The sequence below is a fragment of the Cuculus canorus genome, chromosome 3, assembly GCF_017976375.1.
Source record: "Cuculus canorus isolate bCucCan1 chromosome 3, bCucCan1.pri, whole genome shotgun sequence".
NCBI classification, from domain to species: Eukaryota; Metazoa; Chordata; class Aves; order Cuculiformes; family Cuculidae; genus Cuculus; species Cuculus canorus.
The window spans coordinates 60,077,222-60,102,029 of record NC_071403.1 but is presented as its reverse complement, the minus strand read 5'-3'; the positions used below and the strand labels follow the sequence as shown (position 1 = coordinate 60,102,029).

Below are 24,808 nucleotides of genomic sequence, written 5' to 3'. Positions count from 1 at the left end.
GGGATGCGGCCTAAAGGCTCAAGAAAAAACTACAACTCCCGGGATGCACCGCGGCTCGGCCCCCTCAAACGCGGAAGCGAGGCGCGTGGGAGCGGTGACAGCCCGGGGCGTGCCATGGCGGCGGCTGGCGCCTACCGCTGCGTGGAGTGCCACGCGGAGGCGGCGGAGCTGTACAGGGACTACCGGCGCGGGGTACTCCGTATCTCCATCTGCGTGAGTTGGGGGATGCGAGAAGCGGTCGCTCTAGCAAAGAGTGGAATCTTTGATTTAAGCTAGAGTTAAGTTTCATCTAAGCAATCGTGTTCTTTGGAAGTCAGGCTGAATATCCCTCTGAGAGCGTGTTTCCTTTCCAACGGTATTTTTCCAAGCACTGTTCATTCTTTCGAGATGACAACCCTTTGTGTGCATCGTGATCTGTGCTGAACACGTGTCTGCTGTGACCACCTCTTTTTGGTGTCTCTCCCCATCTCTAATAAAGGTCAGGTAGGGCTGGCTCCAAAGCTCCAAAATGGCGAGAGATTTGGCTGCTACGAAGTTCATAATGTAAAAATCATACCTTGTAAAGTAATAGATTACTGGGAAAATTGATGCATATGCATGTAACTGGGAAATACATCCCGTCCCAGCTCTTGTCTGGCTGCAGACGATGGATGGAGATGGCTCGCTCGTGTTGCCGTGCCTAATAAAGGATGCTTGATTTCTGAAACACCAAAACGACCCGTAGAGAGTTTATTTGCGGCGTTTTCAGTGTCGGGGGGCGGCCGAGCATGGGAGAGGGAGGACGGGGTGATGGAGGGAGGCGGGATGGAGGGAGGGAGAGGCAGAGTGGTAGGATGGACGGAAGCTACGAATTGGCGGGCGGTGGCGTCCCGGTCTTGGAGCGGGGACTGCTCCAGCTGCCGGGCTCGGCACCTCGCCCGCTTCCCCTGGGTGCGGGTGCAGGTTTTTCGCTTGTCCCGGTTGCGCGAGGGCTCCCGCCCGGTGCTGCTGTCTTGGTTCCCGCGGGAAGGCGGGAGTTGGCGCGGCTCCGTGGCAGAAAGGCCGAGGCTGAGAGTCAGGGTTGGAACCGGGATGGTTGGGAGTCCGTGCCAGGCTACGCTTTCCCGGGTGGTACCAGCACCTCCTGGGCAGTTCACTGCTCTCCTTTTCCACTCTGCCGCTCTCAAAGTTGATGTTTTTTTCTTCTGTAGTGTTTTCATAGTTGTGGGAATATAGAATCATAGAATGTCTTGAGTTGGAAGAGACTTTAAAGATTATCCAGTTCCTGTCATGGGCAGGGACACCTGCCACTAGATCAGGCTGCCCAAGGCCCCATTCAGCCTGGCCTTGAACACCTCTGGGGATGGGGCATCCACAGCTTCCCTGGGCAACCTGTGCCAGCGCCTCACCACCTTCATTGTGAAGAATTTCTTCCTCATGTCTAGTCTAAATCTGCCCCTCTCCAGTTTATACCCATTGCCCCTCGTCCTATCATTACAAGCCTTTGTGAACAGGCCCTCTCCAGCTTTTTTGTAGCCCTTTCAGGTACTGGAAGTCGCTCTAAGGTCTCCTCAGAGTCTTCTCTTCTCCAGGCAGAACAACCCCAACTCTCTCAGCCTGTCTTCATATAGGAGGTGCTCCAGTCCTCAAATCATCTTTGAAGCCATCTTCATATAACAGAAGATTGATGAGGAGGAATTGTAAAACACTCTGAAGTGACCTTGCAGCTGGGATGTAGAAAACCACATGAATTATGCTAATCTTTGCATAATGTTGTGTCCCTGACAAGTAGAACCTTTGTGTTTAGGTAACATAGGCCTGTGGTAAACTCAGGGCCATCTTTGAAAACATGCTTGAAATTCCTTCCAATACTTAAAGGGGGCTACAGGAAAGCTGGAGGGGGGCTCTTTATCAGGGAGTGCAGTGTTAGGACAAAGCAAAATTGTTTTAAGCTGAAAGAGGGGAGATTTAGGCTAGGTATTAGGAAGACATCTTTTACTGTGAGGGTAGTGAGGCACTGGCACAGGTTGCCCAGGGAAGCGTGGCTACCCCATTCCTGGAGGTGTTCAAGGTCAGGTTGGATAAGGCTTTGAGCAGCCTGGTCTGGTGGGAGGTGTCCGTGCCCACAGCATGGGGATTGGAACTAGGTTATCTTTAAGGTCCCTTCTGACCCAAACCATTCTATGATTCCTGCCCCAGTGTGAGAAAGATGAAAGCACAAGTGGAAAAATACTTTGCCATTCTCTAATATATACAGGCAAAGCAGCAGGTTTGGCATTCACACTTTATAGCAAGGACTGAACTCTGCGGTACCTACATTTCCACTTCTCTTTCTTCTGCAAGGGTGTTATTTCATAGATCTCCCAGTTTGTGAGGTAATAGAAATAAGTTTACTCTTTACATTTCATCCATGGCTTTGCGGTTGTTCCTGCATCCTGCCTGTGTTTGGGTCACACAATAATGTTAAAATAACTTTCTTCACTTTTGGAGTCTCCTTTGTTTTCTCAGTGATTTCACAGCCGCAGCAGAAAAACATTTCTCTTTTTAAGCAGTGTTTTCAACTATTTCTAAATTACTGTTTTCAGTTTTGATAGGGTTTATGCAGATTCGTCTCCAGTAGTTAGTTTTGACTTTTCCATTTTCAGTGTGTAAAATATTGGATTACCTAGTACCCTGTATTTCCCTGTGGGGGAAAAAATTATTTTGGAGTGGGGGGTCTGCCAATACATCTTGACTAAGATTTTGATTTTATCTGTGACTGTTTCACAATATCCTGTCTGCTCCTTATAAAATTGGGAAACTTTGTACCTGAACCAGTTGCTGAATATTTGTTGAGGAATTGAGGAATTAGTTGTATGTCATTCAAGCTTCCTTTGCAGTTGTTTCCCCCAGTTTTGTAGCCGTTGGCATTTTAGGCATAACTATAGAAGATGGATTAATTTAGTAAACATGAAGACATGAATGTAACAGATGACCACAAAGCTTTCTATGAAACCTGTGATAAGTTCCTTTACAACTTTGCAACTTGAAGTCATTCAAGCATTTCTTAGATCAAAAGTAGAGACTGTAGGCAGCCAGAGGTCTGTGGCCAGTTTATATTTGGGATGATAGTGGTTAGCTCAAGCTGAAAGATGTACGTTAGATCTCAGCTTCTCTTGTCAACAAGAGGCCATAAAAACAAGTTATGTACAAATTACTGATGAGTCATACCATTCTCTTTTCTCAGCCCAACAGTCAGTTAAAATGGCTTGTTGCTATTAGAGCATAAACCAGCTGAAAATATACACAAAAATCTCTGCAGACACTTAAAAAAAAAAACCAGAGAGATCAGCAGTTTTCTTAGGTAAAAGACAAGCAAAGTGATAGCAATTGATCCTCTGCTGGCTTTACACATGCATACTGCAAAGAAAAATTTATTTTCGGTTCCTTTTTTGTGTTAGTGTAATGTATCATGTTCAGTAGTGGATATGAACTACGTCAAATTATTGGTAGTCAAATCATGTAGTCAAAATCTGTCATTGGTACATGATAATACTGTCAGTGATTTGCTTTGGAGCTCTTCCACATGAAGCTTCAGACTCGTCTTTGAAATCAATGACAGGTTGGATACAAATGCACAAGTATAAGGCTTATGCCTGCAGCCATATCACATAAGATTTAGAACATCTTGTAAAGCCAGGTCATCAGTTATGGTTATTAATTTGGCTATGATTATTTCTAAGGGAAACTGGAAGCCAGTAGATGGCACTCGTTCGTCTCAACATTTAACCCTTTGAGGACTGAAGATCCTGGTCTTCTGCAGCTGGGGTATCCCATGTAGAAGGATTAAGTCCTAGTTGCTGTGTTCATCACAAATGCCAAGGTCTTACCAAAAAAAAGTAAAGAACAGAGTAAAAAATAGAGCAAATAATCACATCTTCCTAGCAAATTGGAATTCTCTCCACCTTTCTTCATGCAGGTCCAGATCAGTACCATTTTTCACTTACTCCTGTTGGTCTATTTCCTCCGTCTGTGTTGTCGGTCATCGTGGTTCAGTGTCAGTCTTAGTTATTCTTATGTGGCATCTGTCATATGATCTACTACGCCCTTCTCTCCTTTTCTCACAACCCGTGAATACTGAGAGTAGGATTGGTCCCCACGAGAAATTAGCAATACAAAGCATGTTAGTAAGAAACACATTGGCTTGTGGTTTATAAAGGGGAGATGAAAATGTTAGAAGATTGACAAGATAAAAAGATTCCTTCAATTGAACTGGTCTGAATTCAGCTTTATCTCTGTGTTGCAGGAAAGCACTGTTGTTCTCTCCAGCTACTATGAGCTCGTGGTTTCTAACAGGGCAATTCTTGTTTACTTGTTCCTTTTAATCTGGAAGAGTTGTTTTGTAATTGCACTAACCTTCTGCAGGTATTGTGTTCCACGCAGGCAATGTTGTGCTCCAACCAGAGACCTGCAAAGCTGGTTAGCATCACGCTACTGACAACAGAAAAATAGTCAAGTTTTTGACACCCTTCAAAAACTTCCATGAGCCATATTATGAGTGTCAGTATTATGAATCATCTCAACCTGAAAATAATGATAGAAGTTTTCTCTCCTTTAGAAAATACAAAGATCCCATGTATCAGTGTGAAACATCATTTATATCAGGTATTTATAAAACTTAATAGTGTAGGCCTCTAAAAACTTAAAAAAAGCTGAAGATATTTTACAAAAAATGGAGGTCTGAGGTGAGATGACAAGGTGTGACCACTCAGCCTGAGAACAGTTTACATCTGTTGTTGTGGAATTAGAGCATTGAGTACTGCTACTGCGTTGTACCTTAAGGGAGAAAAAGTGAAAAGTACACAGAAAAATTGTACAGTTATATTCCCTTTCAAAGAGAGGTCAATGGACACCCTCTAGGTGCTTTTTATTGTTAAAAAGCTTTGGGGTACTTGGGTTTCATTCCCTGTCAAGTAGTACCTGAAAAAAAATGACATCATCACTGTTTTTTACTGACCTACAGACTTGCCTCAATCCTAGTTTAAAGTTATCCTTGATAAATTAATAAATCTGCATCTGAAAGGTCTTTGCCGTTCCTGGCATTCAACACCTTTCTGAACATCACCTTGAGGTTGGGGAGCTAATTTCTCTTGACAGCATCTTCCATCTGGTCTTACATTTGTTGTTAGGATGTAATGTTTTTTAAATATGTTTTGTTTAGTCAAGGCCAGTTCCAGCAGAATCCTAGCCCAGGCCTTTAGTGTTCTGCAGTTCTTCTTGCTTGAGATTTGCATTTAGTAAGGGATCTTTTTTCTCATCCTGCATGTATTTTGCTGTGGAAACACCGTTAAAGGACACAGGTGGACTATTGCACCTTAAAAGTACTTAAAGATACTTAAAAACAGATAATACAATTCTGAGGAAGTTCACCTCCTCGGAGAGACCAGTTTGATATGTTTTTTTCACCTGTGTGATATCTGGAGAGTGGCAAGGTCTGTGGGGGTGGGTCTGCATGTTAGGATTGCCTTCAACAAAAGTGATTTCTGATGTTTGCTTTTCAGCTCAGGGGTTAGGTTCTAGTCCTGTGCTGTGAATGTGCTGACCTTTTTCCCTATTACAAATCAGAAGTGATGGTGAAAGTAAGCCTAAATATTTCTTTATAGAGGAGTTTTTGGCGTTGCTTAAAACTTAAATGGTCTATAAGTAACAGAGGAAATTTTCACTGAATATTTTAAGACACAGCTGTTAACGACAATAACATAAAGTACTGTTCAGATAATATTGCCACTACAGTATTAATGCTTTAAGGGAACACACACACAGAGCTAACCTGGAATAAATTTTGCGGTCAACATCCAATTAAAATGAAAGGAAATTAGCAAACGACTTATTAAAAATTAGGAGGAAAAATATGCATTTTTTTAATTTGTTTTTAAATTACATACATGTTGTTGTGTTTAAAAGTAAAGTTTCAGAAAGGTTAATCATTCCATACCCTAACAAAGGGAAGGAATTTATTCATTGCAATATGTTAAGCTCGGTCAGGATCCCCCTTGTGTTTTGTAATAAGAAAGCCAAATTGCCTGAGCAGTGCACAATTCATTTAGCTTTTCTGCAATTAAAAGATAATTGAAAAGCTCTTTTATTGCTGCAAGGCAGGGAGAGTGTAAATGCTTTGAATGCAAAGCATTTCTGTGGTGAGGTAAAGAATCTGTCAAGAGTACAAAGATTGACCTGGAAAATAAAGTATGTTATTGTTCTTCTTTACATAACTCAATCTGCAAACTAACTCACCAGTGGAATACCTATCACATAGGAGAAATTATATGCAAATATTTTTAATTTCATTTTTCTGAAATTGAGTGCATCTGAAACTGGACTGGTTTGGGTTTTAGCTTATTGTGACACTTAGCTGCATCCCTAGTAAACAACCCATTCCTGAAAGCACAGCTAATTACATTTTATTGTTCAATGATGCACCTGGGATTAAGGGCATTCTTTCAAGATGATGGGTCCATATTAGTTTGCCTTATGAACCCATGTAAATGGATCTATGTTCATGCTGAAGCTATGTAAATACTGTTAAAATTTGCTGTATATGTAGTCTAGCAAAAAATTGTAGTTTATGCCAAACTCCAAACTGTGGAGAAAGGACTTTTAAAGGGAGACTGTTTCACTGGTGTTTCTAAATGTCTATAGGTTTGTGTTTGTATGCATATTCTCAGTGTGGGTTTCATGCTAGTTTTAGTTCAGGATGAATCCTGATTATTCATTATGTATTTTTATTTTCTGTAATGTCTTATGACTTCCTTTTCATTAACATTTTTCCCTTTACCACTTCCATCCTAGAATACTTTTACTTAAAAATTCAGTTATGTTTTAATATTGGAGGGAGCCTAAATGTTCATATACTTTAGGAACTTTGCCCTTCAGTGACAGTAGGTATTTCCTCAAATATTTGTACATTGTATAGCATTTGGCATACGTTTGTGTACTGTGTTCTCAGTTAAGTGTCTTTGATGAACGAAGAAAAGTTGTCTTTTGAGTAGTTTTATAAAAGGCTGATAAACATGCAGTCAAAGTTAATATTTCAGTACTTCTTTTGTCTTTTTTATTACAACTGAGATGTCAAAACATAAGTTACTTTCCTTGACTGTTTTGGATTTCTTTGATTAGGAAGAATATGATGTGCTATACTGTGAAGAACATGGTTATGATAGCTTATGAAGTTTTCTTTTCCTTAAAGCTGCCTTTTCTCATTTTTTAAAATATTTTTTTAAAGAGAACTAAGCAAATTTCTGTGTTAAGAGAAGAGAAGCTTTTCCTTGAAACAACAATCAAAGTGAACTATTCCTAAATATTTAACTAGTCAAACAATTCCTAAACTAATATTAATTTAAATTCATTAGAACATTGAAACACATTCAACATCCTTTTTTTAGGGGAGCACAGTATCTATTGGATTTCTGTGTGTCACTATCGAACATCCATAGTTCTCCACAAAATTACCAATTTAGAAGAAGATGTGTAAATAGAATTTATGCTGTGAAGCTTGACCGTTCTCTTCTACAACATAATCTGAATATACCTTTTAATCAAAAGTAATGTCTATTTTTTCAAGGGAAGATACCAGATATTTCCTATTTCTGGTGTCAGTTGCATATTTAAGGAAGAAATTAAAAACTGGTTAAAAACAGAGAAATCCAGTTAGTTCTTTCTGTCATTTTAGAACTGGTTATGATAACTGAGGCATTTCTTCAAGAAAGCCCAAGGAAGATTGAAAAAGCTTAATTTTGTTAAAGATGTACCCCCTTCAAAGGGGCACTGACTACAGCTGTGCAGAACTGCAGTGGGGAATGAGACCTGAGGCAGGTATTTCAGTTCACTCTTAACTGCCTGAAGTGTGCCGGCAGTTCTGCATAGCTGAGCCGCTTATACAGATTTTCTCTGAAAGTATTAGTGATTATCAATGTCCATAAAGTTACATGACTTTAACTAGGTAAAGCTGTCTAGTTAAACCTGTGTTGCATTCATTTTGTGGAACTCGGGCTCCAGTCATAAGTTTGCTTCGTAGGTCTTTAAGGTTAGTGGCAGATGTTTTAGTAGTACAGCTGGAAAAAATAACAAATAAGCCAGGTATGGACAGAATTTCATCCTATAGGGTCTATTGATTCTGCAGCATTCTCATGGTGCAACAACTATCATCTTCATTTGTCCAATTATCCTATGGCCGTGCACACACAAATGTTTTGCAATAAGGCAGTTTGTATGTCCTACAAGTCCTTGAATGAACTCACACTGGCTAGGTCACTGGCTGGATAAGCACAAAGGACTTCTCCTTAATGCAATTAAGACTGAACTAGAAATAAAGTATATTAAGAATAGGGCCGTCATCTAGCTCTGTAAGACAGGCAGACATGAATGTGTGTGTGTATGTCTGTGCGAGAAAAGTCCTTAAAGATGGCTGCTTCTTTGGGGTATGACAGATTTTCTTTTGTAACACAAGAGAAATTGGATTCTTAAATGTTTGGTGGTGGTATGCTGAAATACTGAATTAAACATCATCCTCACAGCTGCAGAATATTTGGTTGTAGCTGCCAGAAGCTGTGAAGCAGAAGACCCATTCTTATGGATAGCACCACTATTTGTGTATTCGTTTGTAGCAATCTCCTTATATATCTGCAGCAGAATTGCTGTACTGTTGGTTTTGCCTAGAGAGTTGATCTGATATATATGGGAGGTTTAAGCTGGATATTAGGAGGAGTTTCTTTACTGAAAGGGTTGTCAAGCATTGCAACAGGCTACCCAGGGTGGCGTCACCATCCCTGGAGGTGTTTACAAGATGAGTAGATGTCCAACTTGGGGGACATGGTCTAGTGGTGGACTTAGCAGGGCTGGATTGATGGTTGGACTCAATGATTTTAAAGGTCTTTTGCAACCAAAGGCTTTCTGTGATTATATACTTTAATTGTCTGAAATTCATTTCGGCTGTCAGTGAAAATTTTTCAGTACCTCTTAACTGCAAGTTTTTGATCAGTGTTTGTTTGCGACCCTCCACTTGAATAGATGATTCTTTGTTTTACCCTGGTAAAAAAATGTTCTGTCATAGGAAAATCTGAGAGCATAATAAATTCAGGGTATGTAAGATATCCTTCATCTAATCAGAGATTTGGCATATGTAAATTACCACCCATAAGAATATCTGTTCATGATTTCCCTCTTGAAAGAAATGAAGCAAGACACTGCCTTTAATTATAGTTGCAATTTCTTTTTCACCCTAATAAACCGTGTAGTTGTGGTCTTCTGTTAATTATGTCCTTTCTTCTATCTCACTCACTTTAATTTTAGACCTACTTAAGCTTTGGTTAACTGAGTCAATTTTTTAATTCTATTGCCTCTAACTTCGGTACTGTCATACACAGTATTTTCTAATCCAAATGACGTTGTTGAGATTTTTTTTCTTGAACAGGACCAAGAAACACTGTCAGTATTAGCAACTTTCCTTAGACACTCTATTCAAACATGCATTTGTTTAGATGTTTTTATTGATATCGGTGTTGGACTTTGGAGTCAATTTGCAAGTGAAATTTTGCATTCTCAAATTGTCCAGTGGTAATTCTGGTAGATAGCTAGGTAGAGTTAACTTTGGACATATGGAATCCCTATAAAATTGAAAAAACCTTCTTGTTCTTTCCTGGGAGTTTGTCAGTAGGTGCGTGTTACCTGATGCTGCATTTTTGATTGCTAAAGCATTTCAGAAAGCACTGTGTGTAGATTTCTTTCCTGTCGGTGCACAGCTGTGCACTTATTAAAATGGAAATAGAGAACATTTCTCTGACTGTTGTATTCTAGCATGGCAGCTAATGTGGAGGCCCAGGGGAGCCAGATTAGCTGAGGACAAGTTGGAGGAACCTAGTAGCTTGAACTGGAGGATTGGCAGCAGGAGAAAGTTCACCTGCTGGTGAGCGTATTTCTGGAAATGCACTTGTTTAAGCTGAAGTGGTTGCGGTGATAAAGTGCTGCTGCTCCTCAGCCCTCTGCTAGGAGTTATTTCCCCCTCAGGTCTGGCAGATGAGCCTTTCGCAAGACTGTTGTTTAACCATCCTATTCATATTCAGTGTAATGGCCCTTTGTTAGCTCTTCTCCGGTCAAGGAGTGATCACCCATGCAGGTTAGGTCAATAAATCTGAAGGGGGTTGATGACAAGCAGTTGCCTGTGCTCTGGGTGAAATAACCTCTCTAGACGGGGGAGAAGCAATTTTTCTGTGTGGGTTAAAAACCTATTGAAAATTAATATATTAAGGAAAGACTAATGAGAATTTAATAGCTAATTTGAATTTATGCACTTGTGCTAAGTGTTGAGCAACATTTAATAAACACTTTATTTTCATTTTTTTTCCCTAATTCTTGTTATTTTGTGACTTTCAGAAATCCTGCCAGAAGCCTGTGGACAAATACATTGAATATGATCCTGTTATCATCTTGATTAATGCTATTTTATGTAAAGCACAAGCATACAGGCACATTATTTTCAATACAAAGATAAACGTAAGTTGCTATGCCCCTACCCTGTGAGGGTTTTTTTAGGTTTGGTAAATTGATTGTAAGAGTTGTAAAATTTTTAGCGACTGCTGTCCTTCCACAAGTTCCAGCAAGCAAAACTATACATATACACAAAACTAAAAGCACGGTTTTGTTTATATATTTCTAACTGAAATAGCCTTCCTTATTTTAAAAAAGTGTAGAGCAAGCTTTAGAAATCACAGTTATACAGCTTCTTTTCCATGGAGCTGTTCATGCAGTTTTCTAAACCCTCTAATTTGCCTATCATTTTAATTGATGTTAAAAAGATGATGTGCTAAACTATTGGCTCAACATGTGTAATTTTCTTGTATTTCTAGACAAAAGTAATAAACCTACAGAGTTTGTTTGTAGACATGTTGAAATGTATGTTAAATACCAATTTCATACTAATGCTTTAATTTATGCTGATTTAATACTAATGCTTTTATTATTCTTTCATTTGCCAGATTCATGGGAAGCTCTGCATATTTTGCTTGCTCTGTGAAGCTTATCTCAGGTGGTTGCAGCTACAGGATTCAAGCCAAAATATAGACCCTGATGACTTAATCAGATATGCCAAGGAATGGGATTTTTATAGAATGTTTGGTATAGCTTCTTTAGGTAATATCAATGATTAGTTCATGTAACTGTCTACTGTTTAAGCACTGAATAACTTCATGAGTCTTTCAACAAGCCTGTATTGCAAAAATTGATACAGAATGGATGTCTTGTTCAACCTGATATGGTGAAGTTATTATAAACACTCCCTAATTTGCATTCATATAATACAAATGCATATTTTGATCCAGATTACAGTTCAGACTGATATGATCCACAGTAGATATCAAAACATTGAAAAGTGGCAATATTCAGAAATCTTTGTATGAATTCATTTGCATAGTTTAAAGACCAGTGTAGATCTCAGCCTTATTCCATATTTCATGCTTATTTCAGACTTATTATTCATTAAGGCAAGACAACATTAAGGATGCACCTTGCAGAAATAAACACTAATGGCGATAAACTGTTGGGTTTTCTTTAAATGAATAGACAAATATGCAGAGCAGTGTCATCACTGTAAGGAGTAATTACTTCTGTGCTCTAAGACTACATTTGTAGGCAGGGAATGGTTTTTGTTTAATTGTCGTTAATATACTTTTTCTGGTAATAATGTTTCAATCAAGCCCACAGACTAAAACCAGTATTTCCGTTAGACAGGCAGAGTTTAACTTCAGTCCTTTATTGTCTAATGTTGCTCTAAGTAGGTTTTTACAACATATCAGTAGAACTGTTTGAGCTCATTTTTCAGTAGTAATTCATCTATTACAGTTGTCATAAGGTTTGCTTTGACATCTGCATTAATTCCAGTGTTAGGCAGGCATGCAGTGTCAAAAAAAGCTCAAGGAAATTTTCACTTTAGTGTTCTTTCTCTTGCTGGATGGAAAGGGTTTGTTGCTGGTGACCTTTTCAACAAAGACAAGTATTGAGTTTGTGTAAGAGGCTAACAGACAGTTGAAAAAAAAACCCTCTCCTTTTGTTCAAAATGAAAGGTAAAGAGGTTCTTATGCTAAAATTCCTGTGCTGCGTGGTGTCAGAAATTACAAGTATGACAATCCTAAAGATAAAATTCTGTGATAGAATTATTTTGAATATCATGATACTGAGTTAGTTTAAGTAATAGTAATATTTGCCTATTAACATAGGAGATGGAGGACACGTTGGTATTTGCGTATGTTTTTTAAGTAGCAGTGGTTCAATTGCAATTGGTACATGTCATTTCACTGAAATTCATCCAAAAAATGACTTGATTTTGGTGTGTCATTCTCTCTTTCCAACTCCTCTTATTTCCTCTTAGAACAAACTTCATTTTTGCTTGGCATTTTTATTACCTTACGGTGGATGAGGCCCAAGATGCTGAAAACAAAGTCTGACTTCATTTTACTTCTCAAAGCACTGCTGCTGTCCAGCTATGGAAAGCTCTTGCTAATTCCAGCTGTTATTTGGGAACATGACTACACACCTTTGTGCCTTGCATTTATAAAAGTATTTGTCTTGATATCCAACTCTCAGGCAATTAGAGGTACGTTTTTGCTTTTTTATTACTATATTTTTTTATAGTATGTGCATGAGAGAATGCAGCTATTACAGAAGTCGTTATTGTTGTTATATTTTTTAATCAGATATGTGACTGAAATACCTCTAGCTTAAAACTGTTGTTCAGAGTTTACTGTAAAGTGAATGGTACAAAACACTTTCTAAAAGGAAGAAAAAGGACCTCTTATTTCACCATTGTATCTTTGTATATGCTGTATTATATCCATCAGATCCATCAGTTAGAATTTGAGACAATGCATCATAGGTTATTGAAACATAAAGGAGAATTTGTTGTGTGTCTGGAAGATGAAAAATTCATATTAATTTTATGCATGGCTTTGGAATGCAGACTTTTAACAGATTTTTGTGATTTCTTATACATACAAATTAATGTGAATTCTCATGTGGGTTTCTGTGGTCTTTTTAAATGGTAAGTGATAAAATTGTTCTGTTTTCTTTTGCAGTTACATTGAACTTGAACCGATTACTTCCTTGGTTGGCCATCTTCATTGGATTAATTTTGGAAAATGGTGTGGTCTGCTTATTCCAGAAAATGGGATGGGATGTTTGATATGTCAGCCCAGATCTGAAGAAATGCCAACAACACAAAGGTCATTTTCTAAGAATGATCTCTTCCAGCAGGCTCCAAAGATACCATTTTCATAGTAGTAAAGAAGGTGATAGATAACAAAAACTTGCAGTAGTGGTGAGTGTAGACAGTTTTAGGATGAGTTAAAATTAGAAACCTCAGAAGTTTGGCTATTTAATGTGGTGGTCAATGAAACTTCAGCCTTAGTTTGTTTATTTTCCTACTAAAAAATATGCCTATGTCTCTATCTCAATAGCTTTATAAATCTGGCTGCACAGCTATAGCTGTAGCAAAAAAGGTACACTGAAAAATTAAGCAATGCTACCAATCACTGCATTTTGACAGAATGAGGATGATGAGTTTTTCCCTTCAGAGGAGGGGAGTCAGTGGAAAAATGTAAAAGCCGAAATTGATATTTCTGCAAAAACAGATGTTGAAAGAGAGAAGTGAGTGTGTGCAAACGGATTATAAGAGAAAAGGCAAGCATTGCAGAGTAAAACTACAGTGGGTAAACAAAGTTATATTCTCTGGAATGTTTATGTAACAATCCGAAATAATAACATAACTACTTCTAGAGTAATCTCTAGTGTCTATAGTTTTAACTGGCTTGAAATTTTATGTGCTTTCATAAATGTTGCTGCTTTGTTTGAGCTGAAAAGAGAGTAGAAGGATTCTTATCCGCAGCATACAAAGTTGTTTGGCATACCACTAATTATGCATTTATTATTAAGCCACACCCCTGCACTCAGCCTTCATCTGACAGCAGGTTTAGTGGGAGCAAAAAGTGAAGCATCAGGCTGCTGAGCAATAGAGTAGCATTTGTTAAAAATTAAACCCCAAAACAAAATAAATAAAGTCCACCACGTGTTTAGGCCTAAATTAGTGAAGAAACATTTATAGAAGTTCTGCACCTTTTTTCCCAGCAAGCAAAGAAAGGGCTAGATGTCCCGCAAAGGAACTGGCAGAATTGGTTCCTGCTAGACAGTAATTAGGACACAAACCTATTTATTTTGTGCAGAACACTTCCCATTACATCCCATCCAGTGTTAGTTTTCCTACTTTAGTTCTGTAAGGCCCTACCTCATCCTCCCAGGTTCCCTTGCACAATAGATACGAAGCTCTGCAAGTGGAACAGGAAATAAATACCTGGCTCTGAATATGGTGTGAGGAGCAAAACTTTGGGTTTATTGACCATGGATTGGCCTGCACAACACTTGTCCCCAAGGGGCAAAAGGACGCTTACCAAGAAGCTAGGAGGACTCATCAATAGAGCTTTAAACTAGATGTGAACGGGAAGGGGGGACAAAACCAGGCTTGATAGATAAAAGCCTGGCAATGGCACTTCAGTGTCTGGGGAATGGTGTGTCAGCAAGGCCCATTTGTCTGCCACCTCAGGGGAAGTGGGAGATAGCAGTCCAAGTGGCAGCAAAGACGCAAAGGTTATTGGTGGGTTAGAAAGTGCAGCAAGTAGTCACTTAGGAATTAAGACTATTCCCCTCAGGAGCATAGCAGGATCAATAGCCCAACTGAAGTGCATCTACACCAATGTATGCAGCATGGGCAACAAACAGGAGGAGCTGGAAGTCATTGGATGGCAAAAAAAACTATGATATAATTGCTGTCGCAGAAACATGGTGGTTCAACTTGCATAAGTGGAGTGCTGCCATGGTTGGCTATAAACTCTTCAGGTAGGATAGGTGAGGAAGGAGAGGCAGTGAGGTATCCGTCTGTGTTAGAGAGTGTTTTGATTGCCTTGAGATCAATGATGGTGATGATAGGATTGAGTGTCTATGGGTAAAAATCAGCGGAGCACCTAACGAGGCAGATATTGTAATGGGATTCTGCTGTAGACCACCCAGCCAGGACAAAGAGGCTGAGGAGATATTCTGCAAGCAACTGGCAGAAGTGTCACAATTGCTACCCTTGTCCTTGTGGGAGACTTCAATGTCCCAGATGTGTGCTGGAAGCATAATACAGCAGAGAGGAAACAGTCTAAGAGGTTCCTGGAGTGTGTGGAAGACAACTTCCTGATGCAACTGGTAGATGAGACAATTGGGGAAAGTGCCCAGCTGGGCCTGTTGTTTGTGAGTAGAGAAGGCCTCGTGGGAGATGTGATGGCTGGAGGATGCCTGGGGCACAGCAGTCTCGAGATGATAGAATTCTCAGTTCTAGGAGTAGTAAGGGGAGGGGTCAGCAGAATGGCCACCTTGGACTTCTGAAGGGCAGACTTTGGACTGTTCAGAAGGCTGGTTGATAAAGTTCTTTGGGAAACAGTCCTAAAAAGCAGAGTTGCCCAAGGGGACTGGATGCTCTTCAAGAAGAAAATCCTGGCACAAGAACAAGGCATCCCTATGTGCTGAAAAACAAGCCAGCCGGGAAGAAAACGAGCTTGACTTAACAGAGGACTTTGGGTAGATCTTAGAAAAAAGAGGAAAGTATATGAGCTTTGGAAGAAGGGGCAGGCATCTCAGGAGGACTACGGGGATGAAGTGAGGTCATGCAGAGGGAAAATCACAAGGGCTAGAGCCCAACTAGAACTTAGGTTGGAGGATTCTGTGAAAGGTAATAAAAATGTTTCTACAAATATATAAACAACAAAAGGAGGACCAAGGAGAATCTGCATCCTTTACTCAATGCAGTGACAAAGGATGATAAGGCTGGGGTACTTAATGCCTTCTTTGAGTGACCAGCAGGACCAAGGAAGTGATTGTGCCCCTGTGCTCAGCATTGGTGAGGCCGCATCTTGAATCCTGTGTTGGAACAGAGGCTGCAGGTTAGAGGATGCAAAGGGAAGGAGCAGTAGATTGGGAGATTTTTTGAAAAGATTGGGAGACATCTGGCCTGCTTTCATTTTCCTCCTTCGCCTTCTGCCTTATGTTTAAGAAGGAATGAAGTTGTGCTGCAGCAGAGAGGGTAGAAGAATATGCGCTAGGAAAATGCTGGTGCCTGCTGAACCAAACCCAGTTTGTTATTGTAGCTGTCATCTGGCTTTTATTCGGCTTTCTGTCCATCTTAGTATGACTTAAGCATTGCAGCTGATACAAATTTCTTACCACTCTGTACATCTGGTTTCAGTCTGAAGTCTGAATGGAGCACACCTAAGTGTGACTAATGCAAGGGAAATATTTTGCATTACACATAATGTAAATATTAGCTAGTCAGAGGCAAAATTGTAAATATGATGTATATAAATTCTGTTTTCAAACATTTTTTTAAAGTTTAATTTAAAAAATTATTTCAGGATATTTTCTGAGTTTTATTCAGAAGACCTAGAATGGACAAGAACACATTTTGAAATAAATGCTTACCTGTTGTGTCACATATACCAATAACATATATCAGTTATGCTCTCTGTGATGCTGTCGGGAGCTACCACTGTCCTTATGCAACTTTGAGGATGGAGAAGAAAATTAATAGCTGCAGAGCTGTGGAAGGAAAGCAGATGTTACACTGGTTTTCAGTCTTCAGAGGCATTATTGTCTAGTAATGTAGGACATTTTGCCTTGAGTGGTTTTCTGGCTATTCATTTACCAGAGCTAACTTAAATACAGTAATATTTCATAGATTGGGCAACTTATTCCTTTTTGTCTTTTGAGCTCCTCTCCTTTCATAAACTCTTTGTAATGAAACAGGCACCTGTGCTGGAAGATGTATGTATGTAAATAGCCTGCCCTTTCTATGTGTCTTCAATTGCTTCCTTAACTTATGGGAAAGTATTTACTTGGTTTAAAAATATAGCAGTCTGCAAATGAACCCATGTAAATTGTCTGAGTTTTGCTTGGAATCAAAAGAGTTATCGTGGCCTGTGGGAAATTCGTGGACCTATGGAGCAAATTCCAGAATTCTGTTAGATGAAACACACAGAAAGAACCCGTGACAGTATAAAAATTTGGATGGAGCAACAGTTTAGTGATTGTGCATTGGGAGCTGGGAACTTTAACTGGGTCTATAGGTCAGGTAACAAGTGTTTAGAAATTACTCTATACGTAATTGGAGAGTTAGACTACAAGCTAGAAAGGGCTAAAGGAATGTAGGTGTCAGGCGGACTTCACAAAATTAAAGAATTGGAAAGACTAATAAATAAGAGGATAGAATCTCAAGAAAAATTGTGTAAGAAAAGATGCAGTATAGATGAGTGTATGACTAAGGAGACATATGAACAACCTACTCCTAAATTTCAAAGGATGAACAAGACGAATTATTTATTGTAGAAATTTTTGTAATAGTCTAAGTGATAATATGAAATGGCAAAGAATGTCTTCCAGTCTTCCAAAGAGTAAGGTCTATGGGTTTCCCTAGAAAAGTTACTGGGAACGTCATTATTCCAGTGGTTTGCTCTCCATCCTTGAAAATACACTTTTATGAGCAGAATTACTAATTGTGCAGAGATAGAATTAATCACTGTGAATAGAACGAGCTGTGCAACAGCACAGCTTCTCCCTTCATCCTGCAGTGGTGTTTATTGGATTAGGTTTTGCTGGGGGAGGCAAGGGCTACTAACCTCGTGACCTCATGCGAGTATAGACAAGTGAGCCTGTTCTTCCACAACAAGTCGTATTTGAGACATATAAGCTGCCATTTGTTAGCCTAGTCTTCACCGAACTGAAAGTAAAATAGGACATCTGCACTGGAAAACTATTAGCAGCTGATATCTCAGAAAACAAGAAAGCCATTGTTTTGCCAGAGTTGGTATGATTTTGCAATCCATCAGCTCTCCCCCAACTGGGCAGTTAAGTACCACAGTGCCATCTGGAGTCGAGAAGTAAAGGACTGTTGTTTCCGAAACTGGAAGGAATGGAGAAGCACTACAAGTATGTATTCGTGGATTAGTTTTTGTTTTGTAAAATCACAAATTCAAGTTTTTCAAATTAAAATTAATTTTCAGTTTGGAGAAGTATTAGAGTGAAGTTAGTGACGAAAAACAGGTCATGAAAGTTTTGGTGACTTGATGTGAAGGTCAGTTCACCAGTAAAATAGTGCACCAGGGAAGCTACAAAATGCAAATTATTTTAGCAAAGCATCTGTTTGTTTAAAACATACATGGTCCCGCAAGCTGGGACTACTCTGAGTAGCTCCACTGAGATCAGAGAAAATACACATGGCAAAAGACATGCATTCCTCCACTGCTAAAAATCAATAGGAATTTTGTTGCTGAATTCATTTGAAACCCAGTTTGCTGCAGTTAGAATTTGCAGGAAGGTGTATACAAGATTTGTATTTTCTCTTCTGCATCTTATAGTGCTGCTCGGACTTTGGTCTTTCCAGTACCGCTTAGCATATTACTGAGGTGGCTAGAAAGAAGATCTGAACATGAGGAGCTTTGTAAAATCTTTTTCCTAAATATGATCTGCTGTCCTAAATTTGTAAAGCTCTTTTGAGCCCAGTATAAATAAATGTCAGGTCTACAAAGCAGCTAAGAAATACTGCCAGTGATGTTTTAATTGCTATTCATTAGCATAATAGATATTGTTTGGGTTTGTTTGGGTTCATTTCCCTGGGTAAAAATGTGGTTTAAATTCCTTTACATAGCAGTATAAGAGTGTGAGCTTAGATAGTGTGTACATGGCTGGCTGCTGCACAGAGAAATCCAGATGACCCCCATAATTTCTTATAATGTCTAACTGTGATTCTAAGTACATTTTTAGGCAAAAGAACTATTGTTCATAAGCTGCACAAAAGTGCTGCCATAGCTGCGTGAGTAGAAGAGTGGGGACCTGAATTACAACCTGAATCCTAATCCTGGCTATAAAACTGACTACTGCTGTGACCTTGAGCAAGTCATATACGTGGTTCCATAAAATGATTGTACCTCCACCGTCACAGGAATTGAGGGAGGATTAATTTGTTCATGATTGCTTAAAAAGATGGAAAGCATTAAGTCCTCTTAGCTGCAGGTTGTTGGGAGTCAGTCAACACCATGAATATCAGATACTGAACCAGAATTGCCAGGAGCCAGAGAATATGAATATTGGAGGTGACATGTTTAAAGAAGTCTCCTTTATGATGTTAAGTGAAGCTTTAATTCTGAGTGTTGATAGCATACAGTTCTATAACACACATATCTGAAGACTTTTAGAGGTATATATGGCAAATCGTGAATTCCTTGTTGTGAATTTTAAGTTACTGCAGCTGTTGTGTGCCAAAATAAACCTGAAATTAGTTTTAAAAAACTTGGAAGGCACAGACCTAGCATGTGAACTGATCTTACTTTCAGCTATCTGAAAGGAGAATTACTGTATTTTATTTGACAGTTTTGAGGCTTTGAGGTAGAAAGCACAGGTGGGTCTTCAGTAAAAATTATTTTTTTTAAAAAAGCATTACAAACCACTGGTATCTTTTCAGTGAATTAATCCAGTAACTGTGAAATTTAAACAAAACAAAGTCTCAATACAAGTGCATCTACTCATCTTGTATTCTCTTCTCAGAACTGCTAACCCTCTGTAAGCAACTGTTTATAGTGGTTCCCTGCCATACATTCCGTAGCCCATGTGATGCTGTAGTACATGCATCGTTCCTGAACTTTGATCCCTTCTTTAGTCTCTCACTTCACTTCCAGTATAAAGCTTTGGCTCTAATCTTCAAAGCCACTGATGTATCATGTCTTGGCTACAGCAGCGATAGCATCTCTTTCTCTCGGTAAGACTACAGCATTCTTTTGATCACCATAAATCAAAAAGCCAACAAAAGTATAATAATAACTAGGAAGGAAACATTCTCCAGTGAGAGCATCCACTGTGTAATAAAATGCCATATACCACCACCAGGAAGTATGGCTGGGACTTTACAGGATATGGAGCAAAAGTGAATGTATCACTCTGCGCATAGTCCTTATGAATTATTTCAACAACAGGACTTTGTTTTCCTATGAGGACATTTCTCCTACTTAGTAGTGTGGAAATGGCAGGTGGATTGCACAGCAAGGAAAACACAGTCCACCTTTCTTACTCATTCTGTCCTGGGAGAGAGCAAAATCAAAATAAGATGGTGCTGATTAGTGAAGAGTTTTTTTCAGCAAGGGTGGACAGGTTATTCAAAACTTTCCTTTGGAAAAGCATGCTGTGGATGAACACAAAGGTAGGTATACATTTATTTGCATAACCATGTGACAAGACTTAGTTTCATCTTTTCAAACTTTATTTTACACTTCCTTTCATTTTAAGTGGATTTTTCCCAAAAAAAGTTTCTTGCTTAATTGAATTGTGAAGTTTATATGAATGATGCATGTGTGTGTGTACATGGAGAGAGAGAAAAGGTGAGTCCTAGGTTTGCAGCTTGTGCATTTTCTGCCTTATCTATGTATGAAATCATGCAGCTTCTGACCATAGACATAGACAGGACCATTCTGCCCTACACTGAAAGAAAAGACTGCCTGGGAGAAAAGCACCTTAGTGTGACTGTTGTGCAACGGGACAGATTGTATCAGTGTAAAAAAAAAATAAATCATGTCCCTGATAAAACAGCATCAGAAACGTGTGCAGATAGTGTCTCCCTTCCCTCATTGTTCCTCATCTGCTTTCATTTTAAAAAAATGACGCCATGGTGATGCTAATCTAATTCAGCTGCAGCAGTGCTTTGATAGGGAGTTCAGAGAGGTGGTTTTAATTCTCCACAATACGTCCTGGTAGGGGACAGCAGAACAGGAAGCCCTTGTGTGCAGATCCTTCCTTGCTCTAATGGCAGGGGGGGAGAAGCCATCTGTAATTTCATGCCATTATACCAAAAAGTGCTGGCTCCTCTAAACTCCCTACAGCAGCTGCTCCTGAAAGCTCAGCTCTTTGTCCTGAGCTGGCAGCTGCCTCTGCTGATGAGAACTGTTTTGTTTTCACAGAATCAGATGGGGCTAGAAGTGAACTCAGAGGTCACCTAGTCCTTCCTCCAGCCGTGAGGCTGGACGGGCACTCCTGACAGATATTCTCACTGGCAGCCAGAGATCCTGGCTCTGAGAGACCAAAGCTAAGCCACCTTTCCTGAACTAGGGGACCTGTCAGCTCTAACTGCATACAGCAGTGGTTTGATGACCAGTTGTTTTTCAACTTTTCAACTATGACTATTTATTCAAGCAATATGATTTTGTGAAAACAGAAGATTTTACTCAAGGAATCCCTTCTGGAGATGGTGGCTTGATCTTTTAGTAAGTTCATGTCCTCTCCAGGGTGCATGCTTCAAATTCTCTGCTACCTGTTGTAACAGCCTTGCTAAACCAGGAGCATGAAAATCCACTGGTGGGGTTCCTTGGCTGTAGGACTGCAAAGGATTTAGGACTTTTACGTAAATGAGGCAGCCAGTGCCTCTTCAAATCTACTACAAGTTTCTTGTAAGGACTTATATGTTGGGTTACACAACGTTAAGTTGAAACAAAAATACAATCACTGCCTACAAAATAAAGCATTTAATTCAGAATGGAATGAGAGAATGGGCATGGTGAATTGAGGTCTCTGTTCTTGGAGAATAAATGCATCTGTACAAACTCCCTTCTAATTTGCAAAAGAGATTGCAGTGTAAATTTCCACAGTCAGCACACTTTTAAGCAGATGCTCTTATAATTTAATGTCTGTGATAACAGTGAGATATGCTTGGCTTCTCTAATATTGATTGATGTATTCTGTCTATATGCACCTGTGTTTGAAGGCATAGAAAAGAGTTTTATTCTCTGTGAGAGGTAACACTGAAAGCCTAGAAGTCCTGCATTTGCAACAGAAATAGAAAGGACTTGTTGAATGACTGACTAGTGATGTGGTACATGGGGAAAAATGTCCTATTGTGTGATCACATAAAGCACTGGAGGCAAGACATTTATTTACATATGAAAACTCAGACCTCAAGCAAATCCTATGGGAAAGGACATGAGACAAGATAAAAAGAAATGCATAAAACACAATTCCTTCTTCCCCACAGAGATTACCACAAATTTCTCCCTCTCTTGTTTATCATTAAATATTAATCATTTATGGAAGCACAATGACTGTCCCCAAAATACACCAAAGCTTTGTTCATAAATGTCTCATCTTCTGAAAATGTACATTAAGAGAGGTATAAATGATATAGTGAAAAGGTGCTACATATTCTGTTTCTTACTACAGGTTATATTGCATGATGCAATGCATTCAAGGAAAAGCTGCTCCAATTTGAGCTACACTATTAAGTATCAGCAGAAAGAGCAAGGGTAATTCAAAGACACTAGACAAGATGCTGTGTGACTTGTACAATAATAGAAGAAAAAGTAATAAAGACTCAAAGAATACAGAAATTCTGTGTTTAGACAACAAAAAGGATAAAAAACAAATGGTGGCAGGGCTTTGATATTGTAGTGCTGTGAGAAATAATTTTTCACCCTAATTTCATGTATTCTTTCTTTCAGCTAATTCTGATAAAATGCTCCTCCCCTATACCAAACGACTATTTAAATAGTGAAGTAATTTACTTTTCATATAGTACAACCAAAACGAAAATATTGCATGCTACCAAGAGCCTATGGTGTTATTCAATAGTAATGGAACAAGTTAGAAATGTGGTCCTATTTGAGCTTGAAGTTTACCTGTTCATAACTTTGTGTCACTCCTTCCTAATCCTCCACTGCATTCCTTGCTTGAACTTTCCAATATGTGAAGCAACTCTAACAAAACTGTATGCTTTGAGGCCTCCCCATACCCGTAATTAGTGCTACAGTTTTTTGTTAAGTTCCAGATTCAGTTAAACCAAAGACACTGTAAAGGGTTGAGAGGAAAAATAACTGAATGTACAGCCCCTATTGTCCAGATGGTTTTATAACTGAAGTAACAACCTTATTATGTTGCCTGTTTGTAAATGATTTAAAAGCTTCTGCTGTTTGCCGAGTCAGAAGAGTTTAAGCAAGAGCTGGTATGGCTTAGGCAGCTTCATTGTTTGTGACAGTGGCTTGTATCGTGAGCCAAAAAGAGCTCTAAAACTCTTACTCATGTGTCTAGTTAGATAATCACAGGAATATTTCTGACCCATGGAAGAAATGCTTGTGATTTCTGAAGGCCAGTACATAGCAATGCAAGGAGGATTGAACTACTTCTGCTAACATGAACTTAAGGCAGTGGTTTGACACATGGTTGAACTCTATTTGCTAACAATTCTCAACAGTCTGTTTCGATCACATTTTTTAAATTCCAATAATCCATGATTTGCATGGAACTTCTCCTCTCATTTTAAATTGAGGAATTCTCAAAAATTATGCTCTCTTGAAGACAGTATCTCAATAATGGCTTAGCTTTAATGCATTTAAAACCCATGGCAAAAGTTCAGTGAAGAGCTGAAATAGTCACAATTCTGTGTATTTCAATAGCAAATAGATTTTTCTCCCTAAATTGCATACCAACCTTATCTAAAAAATGAAAATTCTACTGCTATAAGCACATTCCTCTGAAATCAGATGTTGGCTTCATTACTCAGGGTTGGTTGTTTCCGCATTCGTCTAACAAATTTTCCTGAATACAGAGGATGAAAGGGAGTAAAAAAAAAGTAAGAGAAACAGACTTCTGCAAGTGAATATCCTTCCCCTCCAAAGTTTCTCTGTCATTTAAAAACAAATAGCCAACTCACTGCTGGTCATCTGGAGTGAGAACTCCTTGCTAATACTACTGCTTTCTTACAAGGCGTAATTGCCCCGCGAGCTGCAGGCACCAGTCTAGCACACATAGAGCTTCCTGTAAGGTTTAATCCAACACATCTGGGTTCTGTGGGACCATCACCACTCTTCCAGACAATTTCAGCTTGGGAGAGTTCGTCACTGTGCACAGACTGTGTCCACACCGATACCCCAGGTTCTTTAAGCCACAGCAGAAGCCAGTCCTCACAGTAGACCCTGAATGTTTGCTAAGCTCATTGTGAAGTTCGAGTCACCAGAATCATAGAACAGAACTTCAGAAGCTTTTGCGTGTACTTTAGGGAGCTTTGACAGTGCCAGAAAATGCTAAAATCAATATAAGTTGACTTTGCAAATAAGACAGAGCTAGTTTGCTAAGTAAACAAGCGAGTTATTTCCTAAGGTCATGCAGTGTTTTCTAGAGTTAAATTTAGAAGTTTCAAATAAAACAAAGATAACAATGGATGGAAAAATATACTTCTATGGACCTGTCTTCTGAGAAAATTCATGTAGTATATGAAAAGGAATATGAACCTCAAACTGCTGTGGTAATGTATCTTCTATAGGCAGGCACCATGAAAACAGGAGTAAATTTTTTCAAAGTGGTTGAAGGACAGAAGGCTGCACATTGGAGAAGAAAAGACCTGTTGATAGGGTTCCCTTTGGCATGCACCCAATTAATCTTCCCATTTCACATTCCTCCCCTGTGGTCAGCTGAATTTCTGAGCAGGGGAATTAGTTCACCATGTCCTCAGAGCAATCTAATTCCTCAAGCAAAATGAATGGCTTTAGCTAGGCAGCAAGGCAAATAAAACACTTCTTTTTTTAGCGTAACTGCAACATAAAAAATACGTGACAAGTAGCATATACCCAGATCCTAAAAGAGGTTGAAAAAGGACATGAAAAATCCCCCAAGCTGTCAGCAGCAGAACTAATGAACCATGGCATCTTAAAGTTGTGTCCCGGGATCTTAAAATTGTCTCAGGATCTCAGCA

At 39.2% G+C, this 24,808-nt stretch overlaps 1 protein-coding gene across 3 annotated transcripts; it reads left to right on the top strand.

Moving 5' to 3' along the window:
- Positions 1 to 3: 3 nt before the first annotated feature.
- Positions 4 to 21,829, top strand: ARV1 (ARV1 homolog, fatty acid homeostasis modulator). Of its 3 annotated transcripts, none has more exons than XM_054062800.1 (6): positions 4 to 213; positions 10,387 to 10,506; positions 10,989 to 11,142; positions 12,377 to 12,601; positions 13,080 to 13,226; positions 21,033 to 21,829. In XM_054062800.1, the coding sequence occupies exons 1-5, from the start codon at positions 4 to 6 to the stop codon at positions 13,184 to 13,186; spliced, it is 816 nt and encodes a 271-aa protein (XP_053918775.1). In that variant the 3' UTR covers positions 13,187 to 13,226; positions 21,033 to 21,829. The 3 variants fall into 3 exon arrangements, with proteins under 3 accessions (XP_053918775.1, XP_053918776.1, XP_009565367.2); XM_054062801.1 differs by lacking the exon at positions 21,033 to 21,829 and adding an exon at positions 16,446 to 21,002; XM_009567072.2 differs by lacking the exon at positions 21,033 to 21,829 and having other exon boundaries at positions 13,080 to 21,002.
- Positions 21,830 to 24,808: the final 2,979 nt, after the last annotated feature.

What these genes read in the sequence shown, in the direction of transcription:
- ARV1 (XM_054062800.1), top strand. Translation starts at nt 4, where the DNA reads ATGCGGCCTAAAGGCTCAAGAAAAAACTACAACTCCCGGGATGCACCG. An exon ending in TTTTCAATACAAAGATAAAC is followed by an intron (nt 10,507 to 10,988) that starts GTAAGTTGCTAT and finishes TTCATTTGCCAG; the next exon opens with ATTCATGGGAAGCTCTGCAT. An exon ending in CAACTCTCAGGCAATTAGAG is followed by an intron (nt 12,602 to 13,079) that starts GTACGTTTTTGC and finishes TTTCTTTTGCAG; the next exon opens with TTACATTGAACTTGAACCGA.